The sequence below is a fragment of the Zea mays genome, chromosome 1, assembly GCF_902167145.1.
Source record: "Zea mays cultivar B73 chromosome 1, Zm-B73-REFERENCE-NAM-5.0, whole genome shotgun sequence".
In the NCBI taxonomy this organism is placed as follows: Eukaryota; Viridiplantae; Streptophyta; class Magnoliopsida; order Poales; family Poaceae; genus Zea; species Zea mays.
Genome location: NC_050096.1, coordinates 131,691,596 through 131,713,601, shown reverse-complemented (window position 1 = coordinate 131,713,601; position 22,006 = coordinate 131,691,596). Strand labels below are relative to the sequence as shown.

General features: G+C 44.2%; 1 protein-coding gene across 1 annotated transcript in view; it reads left to right on the top strand.

Moving 5' to 3' along the window:
* The first annotated feature begins 293 nt into the window (after positions 1-293).
* LOC109941392 (polyadenylate-binding protein-interacting protein 11) overlaps positions 294-22,006 on the top strand; it is a 197,453-nt gene continuing 175,740 nt past the window's right edge. Inside the window, exons 1-11 of the mRNA XM_020542254.1 lie at positions 294-471; positions 1,603-1,633; positions 1,749-1,860; positions 1,948-1,992; positions 2,092-2,164; positions 2,254-2,366; positions 2,477-2,536; positions 2,608-2,655; positions 2,770-2,838; positions 3,162-3,223; positions 13,133-13,169. Coding sequence (XP_020397843.1) covers positions 294-471; positions 1,603-1,633; positions 1,749-1,860; positions 1,948-1,992; positions 2,092-2,164; positions 2,254-2,366; positions 2,477-2,536; positions 2,608-2,655; positions 2,770-2,838; positions 3,162-3,223; positions 13,133-13,169 — 828 coding nt within the window. The remainder of the gene's footprint in view (positions 472-1,602; positions 1,634-1,748; positions 1,861-1,947; positions 1,993-2,091; positions 2,165-2,253; positions 2,367-2,476; positions 2,537-2,607; positions 2,656-2,769; positions 2,839-3,161; positions 3,224-13,132; positions 13,170-22,006) is intronic.

The following is a 22,006-nucleotide window of genomic DNA, read 5'->3' as shown; positions in this document are numbered from 1 at the left end:
TTATCATATGGTGATGAGTAAGGTAAGACGGTTTGTTGGAGATCCGTCTTTAATAAAGAAGTGTTTTGAGACAGTTACATCGTAAGAACTGTCTTATATGGATTTAAGACAGATTGTTATTGGAATCCGTCTCAAATAAATATACCTTTTGAGTCATTAAAATTGCAAGAATTGTCTTAGATTCTGGTTAGTATATTAGACATTTCTGTATATGAAACATCTCAATTAAAAATATCAATTGCCTCAGACGTGGACCGCCTCCGCGCCGATGAGTACCTACACCTGGACAAGGTATGCCTCCACTACGGCTTTGGCCTCTTCTCCTACCTCCAAAGTTGCAACTCTGCAACTCGTCAGCTGAATTCACGCTCTCAGAATTCACCGCCAACCTCAGCAACCATGCAATCTACAGCACCGCTAATAAGGGCACCGTGGAGCATGACATCAAGAACTACCTTCAACCTAAATTTGGTACCTGGCCATGCACTAGGGCCTAGAAGAAATAGGTATTCAGGAAATAAAAAACCAGTTGTCCATCAACCCCTCACAAAAGGTGAAGTTATGCAAGTATATATGGTCCCTTTCTGGCGCTCATATATGCCCAGGTAATTCATAAATAGTAGACGCATATCTGTTCCTGATTGTTTAGTTTTTTTAAATGTATAATGCGCTTGCCTCTTTGATTTTACTTTTACTCCCTGCATCCGACCATGTTTGTTTTCTGAAAAGTGCCCATATTTGATTGTCCTGATTCTAATTTTTAGGGGCTACAAAAGGTTATTTCGGTGTACTGCTCTTGAACAATTAGATTTTCTTAAAGATGATTGCTTGAAGATAAACCGTATTGTGGGTGTTGTAGTATAAAATATGGATTATTCTAGGCCACATTCAATAGAGGTTCCCGAGCCTGACATAGGTTATCATTTTGGAACGCTTTTAGATACTCAGTGTAGATGTTATTTTTAGTGTAGCAGGAGAGAAGTTTCATGCCCATAAATTAGTATTGGTTGTCCATCTCCCTTTTTTAGATTTGATTTTTTCGACCATGAATTGGGTGGAGAGAAGAATGAAACTAATATGATGACTTAAATCAAAGAGATCGTTATTGATAACATGGATCGTGTAGTGTTCAATATATCTTTATATTTTGGTGTTAATGTCATCCATCCATTTCCCTGTCGAACAAACTTTGTGAGGGGCTTGATTGATTAGACATTAGGAAATTCCACTTTCGCTTTGATGCATCATTTACCTAGGCTTGGTATGGCAAGTGCTTGCATGCTTGCCAAAATTCTGCGGTGTCCTCTCGTTGCATAGTAAATTGCACGTACGATATGGCTCTTTTGTTATTCTTAGCATAGATGTGATAGTACTGTGCAAAAAACAGTACTGATGGTTGTGGTTATTGGGTTATGAGTGATGATAACTCTCTAAACATAAGTCATTTCTTACTTATGTTTGCTCTGTCAGTAAATTTTCTGAGTATATTTTAGCTCGATCAATATATTGTGTACTATTTTTTTAACTTCGCCCATTTGTTGCTTGGTGGTGTTAGTGCCTAAATAGGTCTGTCGAGCTGTGTATAATTCTGTCTGAATGTAGGGTCAGTAGAATATGGGTTTAGGAGGAGCTGGTTCTCCAATTCACAAGTTCGAGGGGCACAAAGCTTCAATTCTTTGTGCTCAAGCACTAGGCATGTAGAGGTATTTTTTGTTGTTATTTTCTCTTTATGTGGATGTGGTTACAAGGCTGTTGACAAAATATTACTACTCCATCGTCCTCCCTCTCACCCATAAGGTATTTGATATATTACTTTGTCCAGTCGATGTAGCTTACAAGGCTGCTGACAAAATAATCCAGGTTTGTTGGCACACTTTTAATCTTTCTTGTACGGGCACACTTTTAATCATATGTAGTTCTGGTGCTAATTTCTCTTCTATTGTTCAGGTTACTGAAGAAAACCTCGCAACACTATTTATAAATTGCGGACATGTACAAATTTATGGGACAGTTGTAAAGCCTCTTACATGTATTTAGTTCCCCATTTGATTTTGATCCAACTGTGCATAATCTTGGATATGCTCTCTAAAGGTTGTGGACTGTCGCATGTGTGGGGACCCAAATTCAGTCCTTAGGTTTGCTTTCATAGAGTTCACTGATGATGGTAATATATCCATATCCAACCATGTTTCAGTTTGCTTACTATGTGTAATGGATCTACAGTTTATCGGGTGAAAAACATCGATGTCCCAGAGGGTGCAAGGGCTGCTCTGAATCTGTCAGGAAACGTGCTTGGATATTATCCTGTCAATGTTCTACCATCAAAAACTGCCATTGCACCAGTCAACGAAACATTCCTACCCAGGGTATGCAAACCTTCTGGAACCAACATGCTTGTCTTAAGTTCATGGCTCAATGTTCATGCTCTATCTGATATGGTCTCTAAGAAAGTTGGTCGATTTTCTGTGCTCTCCAGCCTGACGATGAACGTGAAATGTGTGCAAGGACAATCTACTGCACAAACATTGACAAGAAGGTTTGGTACCTGCACTCATGCTACTACCATTAGGTATTCATTATGTCATGGTTCTATTTTAATACACGCAGGTCGCTCAAGCAGATCTAAAGTTATTCTTTGAGTCCATATGTGGTGAGGTTGGTCGTTCTTTACTCCAAACACAATCTCCCTTCTGTACAGCTAAAAGTTTGCAGAAATGGCAATTCAACCAGCACAGTATATCGTTGGCTCATGGCAATGGCTGCTAACAGGTATTTCGACTGAGGTTTCTTGGCGACTACCATCATTCTACCCGCATCGCTTTTGTGGAATTCGTGATGGTCATCTAAGCATACCTTCGCCTTCAAATTTGTGCAGCTTCTTTTTTTAGGGAAGTATTTTTTTGCGCAAAAGTTGCCTGGCTTTTAGCATCGTTTGATGGGTGAGGACACACATCACCTCCAAATACTAGAACGCTAGGGATATTTGTTCTCTCAAATAAAGCTTTACCTGTTATATTATATAATACTTCCGTAAGAAGAGCTGTTAGTGGCTGGAGTGAATAGAATTTGGTTGGTTGGTGCCTCCAAGTTGTTTGGTCTGCCGTTCAAATGCCTTATTATTCTGCGAGCTGTTTTAAGACTGGGCCTCAATTTTTTTCCAGGCAGAAAGTGCTACTGCCGCTCTCAACTCTAGCGGTGTGGTACTGGGATCCTTGCCAATAAGGTAAAACTCTGACTGATCTTCTTACGCTTTGCATTGAGGAAGGAGCTCTTCTGGGCGGTTGGATAACAGAGTCGTTCTAATGTGTTTTTATGGTGAACCATCCAAGACACCCGTGCGTCCCCGCGCCCTCGCCAGCTGATGTCGTCCTAGGTATACATACAGGAGGTGCTGACGATGGCACTGCTCATATATAAGTAATAGAGATAGACATGTATGAAAAGGGTCTTTTGTTTTCAAGTTGTGGGCTCGGCCTTTTTTTTCTCTCTCTCCTTGATTCACCGTTGGTCGAAGCTGTTCTTTTTTTACCTTGCACATAGAGGAGAGCTTCAGGTTGTCTGATGCTTCAGGTTGGTCATTTTTTCTGTAGGCTCCCAAGCCATCTTCTGGACCTCACAAGTCCAGGGAGTGCCTGCCTCTGATCCTCATCATCAGGAACATTGACAGTTGTATTTTAGTTTAGATTTAGAGTACACTTATGTATGCGTTGTTTGACAATGCTTATTTATGATATATTGAATGGTACTTATTTATATTATATTAATTATAATGTTGTTCAATATATGTGTATGTATATTTCTCTTTCAAATTATTATAACGTGATATCTGAAAAATGATTATAAATTGAAGAATGTACTGCCATTTAAGTCATTTCGTTTAAATCTTAATAAGACGGTCACCAAAATGTCTAATATCAGTCTCCAAAATAAGACAGTTTCTAAAACGTCCATTATTAGTCACCTAAATAAGATGGTTTTCCTATTGTAATCGTCTATTATTGTAGGATATTGGAGACAGTTACATAAATACTTTATGACTTATAATGTTTGTATTCTCTACGGTTCTTTAGAAGCAGTGTCTTAAACAAAAACCTAATTCAAGACGGTTTATCGGACAAAATGACTTAAACAAATACCGTTTTCAGACGGTTATAAATTAAAAATTCTCTTATATAATATCTTTTAAGACGGTTTATAACCATCTTAAATGTGGGACATCTTTTACGACTCCATCAAATTTGGACACTTCATAAGCGTCTTAAGAACTAAAAATTAACTGTCTCATATAACATGTTTTGTAGTAGTGTCATTCCCAATGTTGGTCATTTTTACTCATAGGGGATGGGCTGTTGATTTCTCAAAGTTTTATATACTTTCTCATGGGGTAGGGGTGGGGCATGATCTTCTGTGCAATTATATCATTTTTATATTTTTTTTCTCCCAAAGTGTATGACTTAGGTGTTCAGGGAAAAAACAAGGTTGTCCAATGCTTCCAACTGTTTCTTTTCATTTTATTTTCTAATGATATTTGCAAAAAACCTAGAGTCATTTGTTTATCCCACTCACCTTAGTGTTCTGAGGTGGCTAGTATTTTTGCAGTGGTTTATCCATGGTCAAGTAGCTACGAAAATTTTCTTAACCATAGTGCATAGGTCTTATTATTTTTACCATTATCTTCTCTTAAATACTTAAGATCTAAATTAAATATTAATTCTAGAAACAGTACTGGACTAGGGGTTTTCCTATTTTTCCTCTAAAGTTCAATTCATACAAAACCGAATAAAATTTGTTTGGTTGAATTTGCTCAAATATTTCTCCAGTTCCTCCGATGAACTCACTTCCACGACCGCGACAATGGCTTCGCAAGGCAACCAAGTTGTGGCACATTCGGCTACGAAGTTGGTGCTCCCAATCACATGCGTCTCAAGTTCTGAACCAGCCAATAAGAAGCAAAAGAAGAAAGCACAGAGAAGGGTACAACATGTTGGAGTGGAGGGACCCTTCATTAAGTCCAACTGGTCTCATATACCAATCACCTTCTCCCTAGATGACCTTCAGCTCAAGGATTATCCCCACAATGATGCAATGGTTATATCTTGTGTCATCAATGGGTTTCTGGTTCACAACGTCCTTGTAGACACAGGCAGTGCAACATATATCATCTTTGCAAAAGGTTTCAGGCAGATGCAGGAGCAGGATGACAAGATACATGATGCAACACACCCCTTGTGTGGCTTCGGAGGAAGGCAGATAGTGGCACTCGGGAAGATAACAATGCCAATCACCTTCAGTTATGTTCACAACACAAGAACAGAACAAGTTGTTTTTGACAGTGTTGATATGGATTATCCCTACAATGCAATCATTGGTCGAGAGACATTAAATGCCTTTGAAGCAATACATAATCCATCATATCTATGCAAGAAGATACCATCTAACCAGGGTCCCCATCGCTGTGCATAGAAGTCAAGAGGCTGCTAAAAGGGCCGAAGGGAACTGGATAGATTCAAAGGCCATCCATAAAATAGATGAAGTCGAAGCTCATCAACAGTATAAACATAAAAAAGATAAGGCTGCCTCAGCAGATCAACCAAAGCTCATGCTTCTGTGTGAAGACATAGCTGAGCAGAAGGTGTTGCTGGGGTCCCAATTGTCTGGTGAACAAGAGAAAACTTTGTTGAAGTTCCTGTTCAACAACAAGGATGTCTTTGCTTGGTCAGCCAATGTTCTTTGTGGTGTCAACAGAGATGTCATTGAACACTCACTCAATGTAGATCTGACTATCAGGCCAAGGAAGCAGAAGCTTCGGAAGATATCCGATGACAAAGTCGAAGGTGCAAGAAACGAAGTCAAGAAACTTCTGAGTGCCGGAGTAATCAGAGAGGTGACATATCTAGAGTGGCTAGCCAATACGGTGATGGTGAAAAAGGCTAATGGGAAGTGAAGAATGTGCATTGATTTTACGGATCTCAACAAAGCGTGTCCAAAGGATGAGTTCCCCTTGCCAAAAATAGACTCCCTTGTGGATGCAGCAGCCACTTTGGAGCTCATGAGTCTATTGGATTGCTATTCAGGCTATCATCAAATCTGCATGAAGAAGGAAGATGAGCCTAAGGCAAGCTTCATAACCCGTAGTGGGACCTACTGCTATCTTCGGATGCCCGAGGGGCTCAAGAATGCTGGATGAAGCTTCAACAGAATGACTTCCAAAGTCCTTAGCTCTCAGATTGGTAGGAATATTCTGACATATGTCGATGACATCATAGTAAAAAGCACAAAGCAAGAAAACCACATTGCCGATTTACAAGAAACATTAGCCAATTTTAGGAAGGCCAGCCTCAAGCTCAACCCAGAGAAATTTCTTGGGTGTCTTGTGTCAACAAAAGGAATTGAAGCAAATCCAAACAAAATGGAAGCTATACTTCGGATGGAGCCACCAAGCACAAGAAAAGGTGCTTAAAGATTAACAGGAAGACTGGAATCCCTCAACAGATTCATCTCAAGACCACCAGAAAGGAACTTTCCATTCTTCAAAGTGCTAAAATCAGCCAAAGTCTTTCAATGGGGACCAACTCAACAAAAGGCTTTTGAAGAGCTGAAGCAATATCTAATAGAATTGACAACGTTCACTCCACCTTCGTCAGGAGCCCCATTGCTACTGTATGTAGCTGCTTCTCATGTTGTAGTCAGTGCAGCGTTGCTACATGAAAAACAAGATGGCCAAGCGATGAAGAAAGTGCCAGTATACTTCGTCTCTGAAGTACTTAGTCCATCAAAAAGAAATTACATAGAGCTGGAGAAGGTGCTATATGTTGTATTGATGACCTCCAGAAAGCTAAATCAGCAGCACAGGCGCTCCCACTCCCTTCGGAAGTATTCTTTGAAACTATAAATCAGCGGCACAGGGGCACCTTCAGTCGAGCTCATGGAGCGAGCGATGTTAACAATCTCACCAGTACATAGCGAAGATTGGAGGATTGTATCTTTCTTGCAAGGCAACTATCCTTCGGATTGTAACACCCCAAGTGTTACCATGGCTATGGCACATCTATGCACTAATGACTGTGATCACATGTGGAAGAAACTTAAGGAGAAGAGCATAAGAACCTTGGAGACCATGTATTAACCAAGAAAGTTAATGACCTAAAAGCATTACCCAAGCTTTTGTACAATTATCACCTTGGGCAAGAGGGGAGTAAACCCTAGACCCCTCTTGAAGCCCTATCTCCTAAAACCTTGGGTGAAGTGGGGGGAGATTAAGAAAATGTGCAAATCATGGACTAACCCTTGGCCAAAGTTAAGTAACATATTAATCAACAAATATAGAGAGGAAACATTGCAAAAAGACCCCTTAAGAAACCCCAAATTCATTCCTTAAGTAGAAAGAGAGCTAGAGCTCTCTAATTCTCTCTAAGTCAAATTCTACACCTAATCTAAAGATCCACCGTGTTCACCTTGTAGATGGCACCAAAACCACCTAAGTTGTATACCAAAAATGTGGCATACCACCTAAGGCACCCCCTGGAAAAAGTTGAGACCGAGCCCATGACATTTGACATGTCTTGGCATCACTTTTGTCGCGCAATGGGCAGGGAGACAAGCCAGATTTGGCGTCCGCATATCTTCTGACCTAGGGCTTATCTTCCCTTGGAACTCACATACAAGAGATAGCCATAGGTGCCAGGAAGAGGTCTGCGCCGGATTTTTGCCAAGATTCGCACGTATGCGATCTCAGCAAGCTTTTGAACATGGGAAGAAGAACACCTCCACGTGTTCGACGCGCTCTGCGCACGCCAGAGCACACCCGCGTGTCCCGCGCCACGCTAAGCCGCGCCCGCGTCTCCTGCTCGCGCCCGTGCGTATATATCACCCTCAGGCGTCGACCGTACTCCTCCGCGCACGCTCGACCTCACCGGAGCCCGAAACCACCGGCGTTTGCCCCGCGCACGGCGTGCCCGCGGCCACCCGAGCCCCTGCCACCGTAGACCGGCCAATAGAGCCCTTCCCAGCCACGCCCGACCCTTGGAAGAGACTGTGCATGCCTCGGTGAAGCTCCTCGAGCAAGGAATCGGACTTTGCTTCGCCGGAGAAGCTAGTCCACGGTCGCCGGACTTCGCCCGACCGCCGGTGAATGTAGACCGGGTAAATCTCTGCTCCATTCTTCGATTCCTTGTGCACATAGCCTCTACGTCACCCCGTGGAGCTCATCGTGCCATTTGATTGAACTAGATCACCGTGGTTTAGCCGGAACACCCGCCGCCGACGAGATCACCCGCTTGCGCACGTGGACCGGACGATTCCGGCCACCTCCGCCGTCGAGCCGTACACCGCTGTGACCGCCAGGACCTCCCGGAACCAACCCCGCCTCTCGCTGAATCTCTCTCGCCGCCGGTAAGCCGTGCCGCCCTTTTCTTTCCCACGGGTACTGTTTGCATTAGGGGAAGGACCTCGGGGAAGAAGAAGGAAAGGTCGGGGGGATTTTTGAACCGTCAGTGACTCAGGGGAATAGTGGCGCAGGGGTAGATTTGAGTGGGTTGATTTGGATTAAACCCAAGGTCCTCGGTGTAAACTGTTTTTCTAGGAAACCTTTTTATTAATCTGATTTAAATTCAAACAGAACTTGAATAATTCATATCTTCTGTTTTGTTCACCCAAATCGAGTCAAACCAATTTTGCCAGATCTTAAATAATGTAAACCACTTAGGAAAAATATAAAACCCCCCAGTGTTACAGAAAACTTTAGAATTTTGAATTAAATGAGTAAGTGGCCAAAAGCTAAAAGAAATAAGGAAAAATAGTTACACTATTTGACTGAGGTTAAGAAACTTTAGAGAAGTACTTGATCACCTACTAACCTATTTAAAAATGATAAACCCCTCTGTATACCCCATTAAGGTAGAGTTTGCCATTTATTTCACATTGTGCTTAAAGTTAAAGAAAATAGGAAAGGTAATTTAAATAGAGAACCAGGGAACACCCACATTTTTGTTAGTCTACTTATTCAGTATAGTTTACTAGAAAAATTTATTATACTCTGGTTTAGTATAAAATAATTGTGATACCTTTTATTTTAAGAAAACAAGGAAAACTTAGAAAAACACTAGAAAAATAACCCCAAGGTGAAAACACCCCAAACCTTGGGATAATTAATGTTTTGTTATTAAACACATAGGAAAAATATGACATCTGCTGTTTGACATTTTTCAAATAACAAGATAGTAGAAAGTGCCTTTTTGACATTAAACTTTAGAAAATCACAACTAAATAACCACCAATTAACTTTCTGTGATTTTTGGCACAGAAGCATGTGATTACTGTTAGATACCAACAAAAATGACCCTTAGGACAGAACCCACCCCTAGTTTAAAGTTGTAGTGCAAAGTGACCCCCTTTGCCCAACTTTTGTTATTTTTGTCCAAGGCATACTCTTTTTATTCTGGACCTCAAATTCATAGAACAGACTATAGTGACCAATAGTAGCCCACTGTAATTTTTACAAAATTTTTGGAAAAAGTTAAACCACTGTTGTAGTTCAAACCCACACTGGAATTCATAAATAGAAAATAAAGAAGGGCAAAATTAATGGTGCAAATTAGTGTCACCCTAACCCAACTAGCAAAACCGTTTTTAAATTGTCCACTGAAATATATAAGGGAAATACAAATCCACTATGCTTATCCTACAAAACCCAAACCTCGAGTGATAAGCATAAACCACTAAAGCCACATATGACCAAGAAACCCTAAGTTACTAACTAACCTAGTTTTTCTTCCTTTAGCATAACGTTTGTAAATCCTGCATAATCATGACATACATATTCCTATTCATTGCATTCGATAGACTGCAACCTCGCTGACGGAGAGTACGTCCTCGTGCCGGAGCAAGGAGTTGCTCAGGAGGTAGCCCCGGATCCAGCACCAGAGCCTACACCAGAGGATCTGCCTGCCCCATCTTTGGAAGGCAAGCCCCGGTTTTATGCATAACCTATTTTATATGCTATTTTACTACACTTAATGATTGTAGGCTTGTATTGTGCACTTAAGTGTAGGAGTTGGTTGAAACCCTAGTTGCATGAACTCAAGAATCCTTTTTGTGATGGATACTAGTATGCTAGGTCGAGTAGCTGCTTTACTAATTAGGGATCTCGGTAGAAGTCGAGTGATTTTTCTAGCACTCGCGCGAGGTCAGGAATTGGTTGTATCCATTTATATATCGTACTGATGAGGGTCTGTGGACAACGGTCCATGGGGATGCGTTGTCTACGAGACGAAAATTGGAATAAGGATTAAGGTGTGGTACCGTGTGTCAAGCGTTTGAACGTACTAAACACATACCAAGAAATATGGTAAATCGGTAAGCCTAGTACCTGAGTGAACCTGCTCGCAGATTGCCCTCCTCACGCGACCTGAGACGTGGTCTCCCATTCCGGATATGGTGGGTACAAGTGCGGTCACTACATGACGGCAGTCGGGGTAAGCGAGGCATTGTACGCCAAGGCGGTGAGCCCCTTTCTGTTGCCAGGGAATCGATGGGGACGGTTGATGTGTGTGGGGACGGAGTGCCTCGCCACATCGTGTGTTTAGGTTTACCTTGCAAGGATAAAAACTCGATCCGAATCGTCTGCTTCTCGCAGCTAATGAGACTGCTTGATCCATGCTGCTACATTGAGTAACAAGTGAAAATGTGATGAGGTGACAAAAGATGTTGATTGCTAAATTTGCTTGTTACCATGAATGAGTAGATAATACATATTTAGTCTTAAGAGAGTCACACTAAAACTTGACAAAGCTAAAACTTGATTTATGAACTCAGCTAGTGCTTTTGGCAACCAAACCCCACAACCAAACAGCTGCATGTCTAGAGGTAGAGGAGTAGACTCCTCACACCGGGTAAGTCTAGTTGAGTATTAGTATACTCAGCCTTGCATGTCTAGAGGTAGAGGAGTAGACTCCTCACACAGGTTCTTTGGAGGACATGGTTGTTGGAATGACTTGGTCGTCCATCTTGCCACCGGGTTGGACTGTCGAGTGGGACCCCGCCTTGGCTGAGGAGGAGCATGAGGAGTGATGGGACATGCTTCCCCATCTCTTTGTTTAATTATCGTTAGTTTTATTCCGCTGCACTTCGAACAATGATGACTACTTTTGTTAAAACTCTGATGATGATGTAATAAGTTTAATACTCCTTAATGTATGGTTTTATGCTTTATTGTATTTGCTCTGTGACTCACCATCAAGTGAGACTGTGGTACTTGATCCTGTCAGTGGCCTCATCGGACTAGATCCGAGAGATTGACGGGTTATTCCCATTTAAGTGTGGTCTAGCCTTTAAGGTGGGACTTAGGCACTTAAGTTGGAATAATTCGGGCAGTTCCGCCACAGCTGGTATCGGAGCTTGTACCACCACAGAGGAATCAATAAACTATAAATACCATCCTTTTCCAAAGTAAAACTTGATAGAAACAAATGTTGGATAGATCGTAGGCCGATCAGGATAGACCTAGGACTTGAAGCTTTAGGATGATAGAGGGGTAGCTAGGTGGCTCATTGAGTTAGCCCTACAGGCTACTATAAGGGATAGGAGTTCTTCCCTATTCCCTCTAAGATTGATGTGAGGTCGTTCAGGACGAGCATGCATGCATCATTAATTAAACAAATGGATAACGGGGTAAGAACTTTAATACAAAATGATGACAAACTAAGCACCCCAAGTGCCACTGTCGTGGTTATAGAGAGGCTGAGTTGTGGTCCCGTTTTCTTTTTTTATAATTCTTTTTCTTTTTACTTATGCTTAACCATACACAAATGACTTCTCACGGATTGTAGGACGAAGGGAATGCACTGTCCCACACTGACGGGCTTGCACGAGAGGGTTTTCCCCGTATTTTGTGGGAGGTACTTCAGGAAGCTGGTTACACTACGCCTCCCCAGTACGTGGTGCAGCAGTTCGAGAAGCACCGAGTGCCCCGCTGTAGGGTGATGATCACCCTGGAGCCTCATCCCCTGCAGCCCGACTGGCATTCGCTGGACTCTGAGTCCTTTGGATACCGGGCTGAGGATACGATCGAGGCGATTGCTCTTCACGGATTGACCACTTTCTGCGGATTCCACCCCTTGGAGCTGTCCACTCACCCCATTGGCTTGTTCCCCGCTGAGAAGGAGGACGACCCAATGTGGAACGACCGAGTGGAGCATGCCAAGGACATCTGGGCTATCTACCCAGGCCAGACTGCTCACTTGACGGTGCGGTGCATGAATGCCCTGTATCGTCTGCAAGTGATGCGTGGTGAGGCAATGTCCCATCTGATGGCATTGTTGGAGGCAACTAAGATCACCTTGGATAACAGAGAGGAGCTTGTGGTTGACTTATCCACTGAGATGGTGGAAAAGGACTTACAGGTGGAGCAACTGTCAAATGAGATCCAAGAGCTTGAGGAACTAGTGGGAACAAGGGAGAACACCATCGAGGTTCTCGAGGATCAGTTAATTAACACCTAGCAGCAGCTTGCCGAGGCTAACGAGCACCTGGATATGCATCACCAGGAGATCCAGGACATGGAGGCCAATGAGGATGTCGACATCGAGGGAGGAGAGGAGCCTGCCTCCAGCTTGGACACTGCTGGCTCAGGGAGACCCCCTTCCCCCGAGTCGAGTGTTGCCTCATTTGCTCACTATATCACAGGGATAGAGTTAGAAGTCGGTGATGGTAGAACTCCTCGAAGCTAGTTTAGCTTTTGCACCCTTAGGGTACTAGGCTAGATAGAGTTGAGTCTTTTGGGGTATTGATGTAATCGCGATGAACTCTTTTGGAAGCATGGTTGATGAATGATGTCAGTCTTAATTTAAGAAGAAAAGTTTATGCCATGTGAAATCTTTTATGATTATGTAAGAATCTATCAGTTTCGCATTTTGACTCTTCCACCGCGAGTGAACCTTGAACCACAAAGTTATTGAATATATATGTGATTTTTCAGATGGCCGGGAGAGCGCGTCGTGGTCAAAATGAGCGCATTCCTCCACCACCGCCACCGCCTCCTACTCTGCAGGAGCTGATGGCTCAGCAAAATGAGATTTTGAGACAGCTAGCTCAGCGTCAGCCACCACCTCAGCACTATGGTGGTGGTGATCATCAGCGTCACCCCGCGGCAGCCACCTATCAGGAGTTCCTCAGTACCCAGCCACCATTGTTCACCAGGGCAGAGGACCCCCTTGATGCGGATGTATGGTTGAGAGTAGTGGAATCCAAATTCCCGCTACTCCATGGAGTTTGCTCAGAGCTCACTAAGGTCAGGTTCGCCACCCAATAGCTTCGCGGACCCGCGCGGACATGGTGGGACCATTTTCTTGCTATGCAGCCAGAGGACCGAGAGGTGGAATGAAGAGAGTTCAAGGCAGCTTTCAGGGGGAACATATACCAGCAGGCATTATGGACCGAAAGCTCAACGAGTTCCTGGCACTCACTCAAGGGAACCGGACAGTGTTACAGTATGCTCAGGCCTTTAATGACCTGTGCCAGTATGCCGGGTATCATGTAGACATGGACGAGAAGAAGAGGGACAGGTTCAGGAGGGGGCTCAGCACTAAGCTCTGTGACCGTCTCAACACAGTCAGGGCCAACAGCTATAATGAGTTAGTCAACATGGCCATCTCCCAGGAGGACTGTAGCACAGCTCATCAGGCAGAGAAGAAAAGGAAGACCCCTGTGGCAGGACCTTCAGCTCAGCCACAGCGCTTCAGGATTGTGTCTGACACTCAGAACAGGGGACCTCAGCAGCAGCAAGGACGTTGGGTGATCCAACCACAGCAGCAGCAGCAGGCACCCAACCGCACCTAGTTTCCAGCTCAGAGGAACAATCAACAGCAACAACAATATCGACAGGCCAATGACAACAGGTGTTTCACTTGTGGCAACACCGGACATTATGCCAAGAATTGCCCCAGAAACCAGCAGAGGCAGGGACATAATGTTAACCAGAACCAAGGCAAGAGGCAGAAGGTGCAAGTGAGGCAAGGCAGGCTGAACTTCACTACCATGGCTGATATTCCAGAGGGAGCACCCATCATGACTGGTATCTTTTCAGTTTTGAATTATCCTGCTATTATTCTTTTTGATTCTGGTGCATCCCATAGTTTTATCAGTGCCAAATTTAGTGCCAAGTGCCAATTACCTTTTCACCACACCGATGGGGGTATTACAATTTCAACCCCAGGAGGTAGGGTTGCCACCTGTCAAATCAACAGGCAGGTGCCTATAAAATTGGGTAGTCTTGTGATTAGAACCACCCTTCTCATCTTAGGATTGGATAGCACGGACATCATATTGGGAACTGATTGGTTATCCAGGCATCAGGCAGTATTGGATATTGCAGCAAGGGACATTGAGATTCACTCCCCTACTTATGGCGAAACTACTTTATATTTGCCTGATCAGGGTTGTACCCGTTCTTGTGAATTCACTCTGTTAGAATCGTCAGTTGAAATAATCACAGTAGTCTGTGTGACACCCCAGTGTCACCTAGGGTTTATCTCAAATGCCAAACCAAGAACCATTATTTTATGTGAACCAAAGTAAGCATGAGCATCAAAATAACTTAAGTAATAAAGAATTCACCAAGTATATACTTAAAAGTATCATGATCAAAACAATTGAGTCCTTGAAAAGGGTAGAATGTGCAACCCAAATTAAAAACCCTAAGTGAGCCCCATGAGCAAAATTCAAGAAAATAAGAAAAAGGGGATGAAAAGTTTAAAGTTATGACTTGAGCCAATTATAAAAATTGAAGTATATATAATGAGCAACAAGAAATGTTGAGAAAGCTTAGCCAAAATAACTCAAATAAAACCCCAAACCAAGCTTCTCTTGTGGGGACTTAATGGGAATTCTGAATTTTAGAATTCTGAAATTCAGACCTTGAGCCAAAGATCAGGGATGTTCACCTTGATCCCTAACTGGAATCCTAATGGTCCCATTGACAAAATTGTGTCTAACTAACCCCTCTGTCGTGTGCCAGAAGATGGCATTGGGACGCGAGCCCTAGACACGACAAAACCTTGGATTTGCCTCGGGTTTGGGCAGGGAGACAGACCGGATTTCCTGGCTCCATATCTCTGCAACCAGTTGGCAAAATCCTATGACCCACACACAAGAATGGTAGCTTGTAGGGAGGAGAAGAGGTTTTGTGCACTGACCAAGGCGAGAGCAGGCTCGGATGAGCGACCACACGCGCCAGAACTTGGGCAGAACGCACGGGCACACGTGTTCGACCCTGGTCGGCACGCCAGAGCTCGCCCAACCCGCGCGCGCGCTGACCCCGGCGTCCGGTCAAGTCCGCCGCGCGCCCACGCCCTCGGCCGTGCCCGCCCGCGCCTATAAAGCCTCCCCGGGCGCACCTCACTTCGCCCCGCACTCACCCTCACCGGCCAGCCCCCTATCCTTAGCTTTGGCGAGCTCAATTCCGCCCGCCATTGCCGCCAGAGCTTCGGCCACCGTGGCCAGCCCACTCCAGCCACCCTCAAGTCGAGCCAGTGCTTCGGCTAGCTCCGCCAGTAGCCCGTGAAGCTTGCCAAGCCCTCGGACCCGGCCGGACTTCACCGAAGGCCCGAGATCGACCTCACCGGACTTCGGTCTTCCGCCGCCGCGCGTGGACCGAGCTATCCAGTGAGTCTCCGCCCAATTCCTTGCGCTCATATCTTCTCTGGCATCCCGTGAACCTCCCTGACCCATCCAATTGAACTATCTCGCCGTGACCAGGCCGGACTCCTCGCCGCCGACGAGCATCCCCGCCTGCGCGCGTGGACCGACCGACTCCGGCCATCTCCGACGGTGACCCGCACACCGCTGTGATCCCCTAGACCTCCCCTTCATCCTCGACCACTTCACCGGAGCAATCTCGCCGCCGGTAAGCCCCTCCGCCCTTTCTTCCGCCGTGGTTACTGTTTGAGGTAGAAGAAGGACCTCGGGTTAGGATTTGTAGAACCCGAGGGGTTTTCTGTAACGTCAGTGACTCATGTGAATAGTAGCTTAAGGACTGATCCGCGAAGAAAACTTAAAAACCCGCTAGGGACCCCAGTGCAAAGTGGATTTCCATTAAACCAATTCTGTTATTCTTTTTAAAATGACCAGAGAACTTAGAAAACCCATAACTTGATGAATTTTTCATAAAAAGTTGTCAAACCAATTTTGGTAGCTCCTGAATATTATGAACCATCATTTAAAAATGATAAACCCTATGATTCTGTTCTAGATTTTAGAGTTTAAAATTAAAAACAGAAACTTACCAAACCTAGTTTAATTAAGGAAAATTAGTTTTCCTTCTGTACTGAACCTAAGAAAATTTGTAGGTATTCAAACCTCATTTAGACACTGTTTAAAAATAGTAAGAACCCCAGCATTGGAAAATATGATGTAGATATTCAATTAAAGCTATTTTGCCCAAAACTTAGGAAAAATTAGAAAGGCATTAGAAATTAATGAACAATAATTAAAATTATTTTTCCTAGTTTGCTTAAGTAACAGAGAACCTAGGAATAATACAGAGACTATTAGTTCAGACCAGTTTTAAATTAAAATGTTTTATTTAGCCTTAATTGGACTGAAAATCAATTATTAGAGTTACAAAGCTATAACCAAAATGAGTAATAAAAATCCAGTGAACTTACAACCACCAGAGCCCCACTACAAAAATAAAGAACACCACAACCCAACTTTTTAAGTAAGGAAAATAAATACAAAGTGATAATAAGGCATTTTCCAAATAAATCATGAACAAACCCTATTAATGTGATAATGGGCAACCAAAAATTAGCTAAGTCCATGATGAGATAAACTACCAGATAAAAATGCCAACCCATGAAAAAGAAGCAAACTCATACCAATTGCTAATGATTTAAGAGAAAGGCCAATACCACCCCTTTCCTTAAGCAAAAAGAGGCCAAACTTCAGAATGATTGCTCTTGCACAAAACAATAACTAAGAAAAATAAGCACCCTATTGTTTGATGCTTTTCAAATATAGTGGTAGTAGAAAGGACCCCTTTGGCTAGAAACTTGAGAAAACCATAGAAAAATAATTAAAAGGTATTAATGATTAGAAATTTGTATCAAGTCATGTTATAACACCTAAAAGCCAGCAAAAATAAGTTTTGGAGAATTGCCCACTGTTAAAGAGTAGTTGTAGTTCAAAGCACCCCTTCTGCCCTAGAATTTCATAATTTTGTCCAGAGAAAACTATTCACTTTCTGATCCCCAAATTTTGAGACAGAGAAACACACACCAGTAACAAGCCACTGTAATTTTTGCACAATTTTTAAAATTTTATAAAAGCAACTTGTAGTTCAAACCTACTCCAAAACAATAAAGAGAATAAAAGAAAAGGAAAGAAGAAATAAACCCCACCTCAATAAATCTAACTTAAGTACTTATCAATTCTCAATAAAACTTAAAAAGGAATTCAGTGGAACCCCAAAAAATTTAATCTACTTACCTTAGCTAAGTTTAAACCAATTTACCAAGTATACCACCCAAGGGTCTTACATAAGTAAAGTTAACCTTGTTTAACTCAAGAAAGATCATGCACCTTTAAGTTGTGATTTCTAAAAGCACATGTCATATCATGCCTATATCTTACACATTGCATTCATTAGATTGTAATCTTGCCGACGGAGAGTACGTGCTCATCCCCGAGCAAGGATCTGTCCAAGAGGAGGACCAGGAGCAGGCTTCAGAGGCTGCTATTGAGGATCTCCCCGCAGCCCCAGCAATTGAAGGCAAGCCCCGGTTTTATGCATAACCTGTTAATTATGCTATTTTACTACACTTAATGCTTGTAGGATTGCAATGTGCACTTAAGTGTAGGAGTTGCTTGAAACCTCTAGTTGCATGAACTTAGGATTCCTTTTGAGATGAATACTAGTATGCTAGGTCGAGTAGTTGCGTGCTAATCAGGATCTCGGTAGAAGTCGGGTGATTTTTCTAGCACTCGCGCGAGGTTAGGAATTGATTGTATTCATCTTGATAATGGGATATATGTTAGTCTATGGACTTGGATCCAGGGAGGATGCCTTGTCCATGAGACGGGAAAAATGAATTAAGGATTAATGTGTGGATACCTGAGTCAAGCTTTTGAACGTACTAAGCACATGCCGGGAAAAATGGTAACCGGTAAACCTAGTACCTGAGTGAAGCCGGGCGGGGACTTTATCCCTCATGCGACCTGAGACTGGGTCTCCCATGCTAGCTATGGTGGGTACAAGTGCGGTCATTGCACGGCGGCAGCCGGGGTCAGTGGAGCATTGTATGCCAAGGTGGTGAGGACTGGACGCGAACGGGGAATCGATGGGGACGGTTGTCATGTGTGGGGTCGGAGTACCCTGACATGCCATGTGTTTAGGTTTACCTTGCAAGGTTAAAACTCGATTCAAATCGTCTGCTTCTCGCAGCTAATGAGACTGGTTGATTTCCTTGTACTGCATCGAGTAAGAAGTGAAATGTGGTTACATGAGATAACTTGTTGATTGAACTAAATGCTTGTTACCATGTATGCTTAGAAGGAGAAAATCTAGCTAAGTTAATGATGGTAGAATTTGAAAAGCTAAAAATTGATTTTAAAAACAGCTAGTGCTTTTGGCAAACCAAACCCCTCAGCCAAACAGCTGCATAGTCTAGAGGTAGAGGAGTAGACTCCTCACACCGGTTAAGTCTAGCTGAGTATTACTATACCACCGGGTTGGATGGTCGAGTGGTATGTTGCTCCGGCAGGAGAGGAGCATAAGGAGTAGTGGGCTAGGCCTTGCCCATTTCCTCATTACCGACGACATCGATTATCCGCTGCACTTTATTTTGTGAACTTTATTTGCTACGCAAAAACACCGATTTATGTAATAACTCCGCACTTAATTTGAGGTTTCCTGTTTTATTGTATTTCTTCTGTGACTCACCTTCGAGTGAGATTGTGGAATTTGATCCTGGTTAAGTGGCTCTATCAGACTAGATCTGAAGGACTGACGGGTTATTCCGATTTAAGTGTGTTACGGCCCCTGAGGCGTGACTTAGGCACTTAAGCTGGAATAATTCGGGTGGTTCTGCCACAGCTGGTATTGGAGCAAATTCCACCACAGAGAAGGACAATAAACCATGAATACCAATTTTCAAAATCTAAAACTTGCCTAGAAACTACTACAGATCGTCAGGACTAGACCGCTAGACCTAGGACGAAAGGCCTTAGGCATAGAGGGAGAAATAGGTGGCTAACTAAGTAGGCCCCGTGGGCCAGTACTTATCTTTTAAGGATGCCCTAAAAAGCACCCTATTTTCTTTTGAGAGGCAACGTTTCTTCCAGCATGCATGCATTATAAAACACAAAGAGGAATTAAAATTTGAGCTAACCCACTTTCCTTAAAACCATCCGGGCTCTCTTTTTCTTTTTCCTTCCACCATAATCTTTATCTTTGATTCCCTTCCGCAGATGAATTCACCCACCCCCGCCAGTGGAGGAGACTCTCGTTTCAGTTCTGACTTCCTTTCTCGCGATGGCTTTCCTTCCATCTTGTGGGAAGTGCTTAACTCCGCCGGTTACCCTACGCCCCCTTTGTACACGGTGCAGTTGTATGAGGAGCATCGGGTACCTCGTTGTCGGGTCTGGCTGACCTTGGAGGCTCATCCCCTTCAGCCGGGTTGGCGTTCTCTTGACTCTGAGACGATTGGACTCAGGACGGACGACAACGTTAAGGCAGCAGCCATGAAGACTCTTACGACTTTCTGTGGCTACCATCCCCTAGAGATGGTGATGCACCCTTTGGGACTCTTCCCTGCTGAGAAGAAGGATGATCCCATGTGGTGTAACCGCGTGAGCCATGTGAAGGATGTGTGGGCGATGTATCCTGACTTGGTTGGGAGGGTCACTATTCAGTGCATGAGTGCGCTGTACCGCCTTCAGGCCCTTTAGAGCGATGCTATGGCGCTTCTTGCTAACACCGCTCAGACTGCCAAGCTCACTCTCGACAGTCGGGAAGATTTTGTGGTCGACCTATCCACAGAGTTGGTGGAGAAGGATCTACAGGTGGAAAGGCTGAACCAGTGCATCACCACCTTGGAGCAGCAGGTGGAGATCCGAGACAACACTATCGATGTCTTGGAGAACCAGCTTCACGATGTGCAGAGGGAACTCGAAGAAGCAAATGACCACTTGGACATGCACCACCTCGAGATGGAGGCCAATGAAGCAGGAAGCGAGGGAGAAGAGGCTCCCGAGGAGCTAGGACCAGCCTCTGGTGCCAATGGGACTACCTCCGCGATGCCTCCTTCACCCGTATCCAGTGTCGCTTCCACCGCTCAGGGTTAAGCAGTCACTTCGACACTTTTAGGCGGATAGAAACCCATGCGAGCTTAGTAATATCACATTTTTGACTAGGCTTACGGGTACTTTCCTCTGATTGATGTAACCCTATAAACTTTTGAAATCTGTGGGATCTTTTGTCACCATGTTATCTTCATTTCGGACCTAATATTATGATTATGGCATTTTTTCTTCCATATGAGATGATATCTTGTCATTCGAAATTGTGAGTTGGGATAACAATGGCGACAATCTCTGTTTTCAGATGGCAGCTAGGCAGCGTCGCGGGCAGAACGAGCAGGTTCCCCCGCCACCTCCTCCAGCTCCCACAGTGCAGGAGCTGATGGCCCAGCAGAATGAGATTCTGCGACAGCTCTTGCAGCGTCAGCCCCACCCCCAACAGCATGGTGGAGGCCAGCATCAGCGACCTCCGGCTATGGCAACTTACCAGGAGTTTCTGAGCACGCAGCCGCCCTTGTTCACCAAGGCAGAGGATCCGTTGGACGCCGACGTATGGCTTCGCGTCGTCGAGTCCAAGTTTCCCCTCCTCACGGGAGATTGCCCTGATGAGGCCAAGGCTCGCTTCGCCGCACAGCAGCTTCGCGGCCCTGCTCGGACTTGGTGGGATCACTTTCGTGCTATGCTCCCCGCTGATCGTGAGGTATCTTGGGAGGAATTCAAGACTGCCTTCAGAGGACACCACATCCCAGCTGGCATTCTTGATCAGAAGTTGAATGAATTTCTGGCCCTTAATCAAGGAACCCGCACGGTACTGCAGTATGCGCAAGCCTTCAACGACTTATGCCAGTATGCAGGGTATCATGCTGATTCTGATGAAAAGAAGAGGGATCGCTTCCGCAGGGGTCTCAATACCAAGCTGCGGGAACGACTCAACACTGTCCGGGCTGATAGCTTCAATGAGTTGGTCAACATGGCCATCTCTCAGGAGGATTGCATTGCTGCTCACCAGGCAGAGAAGAAGAGAAAGGCACCAATGGCAGCACCATCCGCTCAGGCTCAGAGGTTCCGAATTGTTTCTCACAATCAGAGCAAGGGTTTTCAGCAGCAGGCAGGCAGATGGGAGATCAGGCCACCTCAGCAGCAGCAGCAGCCGGCACCCAACCGCTATCCAGCTCCCGCCCCAAGGAACAATCAGCCTCCGCAGCAGCAGCAGTTCCACCAGGGCAATGGGAACAAGTGTTTCACTTGTGGCAATGTGGGCCACTATGCCAAGAATTGTCCCAGGAACCAGCAGAGGCAGATGCCAACACCAAATCAAGACAAGGGAAGAAAGCAGAAGGTGCAAGTCAGGCAAGGGAAGCTCAACTTTACTACTCTCGAGGAAGTACCAGAAGGAGCTCCTATCATGACCGGTACTTTTTCAGTTTATAATCAACCTGCTTTAATTCTGTTTGATTCTGGTGCATCTCATAGTTTCATTAGCCAAAAGTTCAGTGCTAAATGCAAACTGCCATTCTCTCACTCAAAAGGGTCATTCATGATAGTCACACTTGGGGGTAAAATTGCAACTAATCAATTAAACCAAAGTGTGCCTATTCAACTGGGAAGCCACATTGTCAAAACCACTCTTCTTGTGTTGGGATTGGAAAATGTGGACATTATTCTAGGGGCAAATTGGATGACCTTGCACCAAGTTGTGATGGATGTAGCCAGC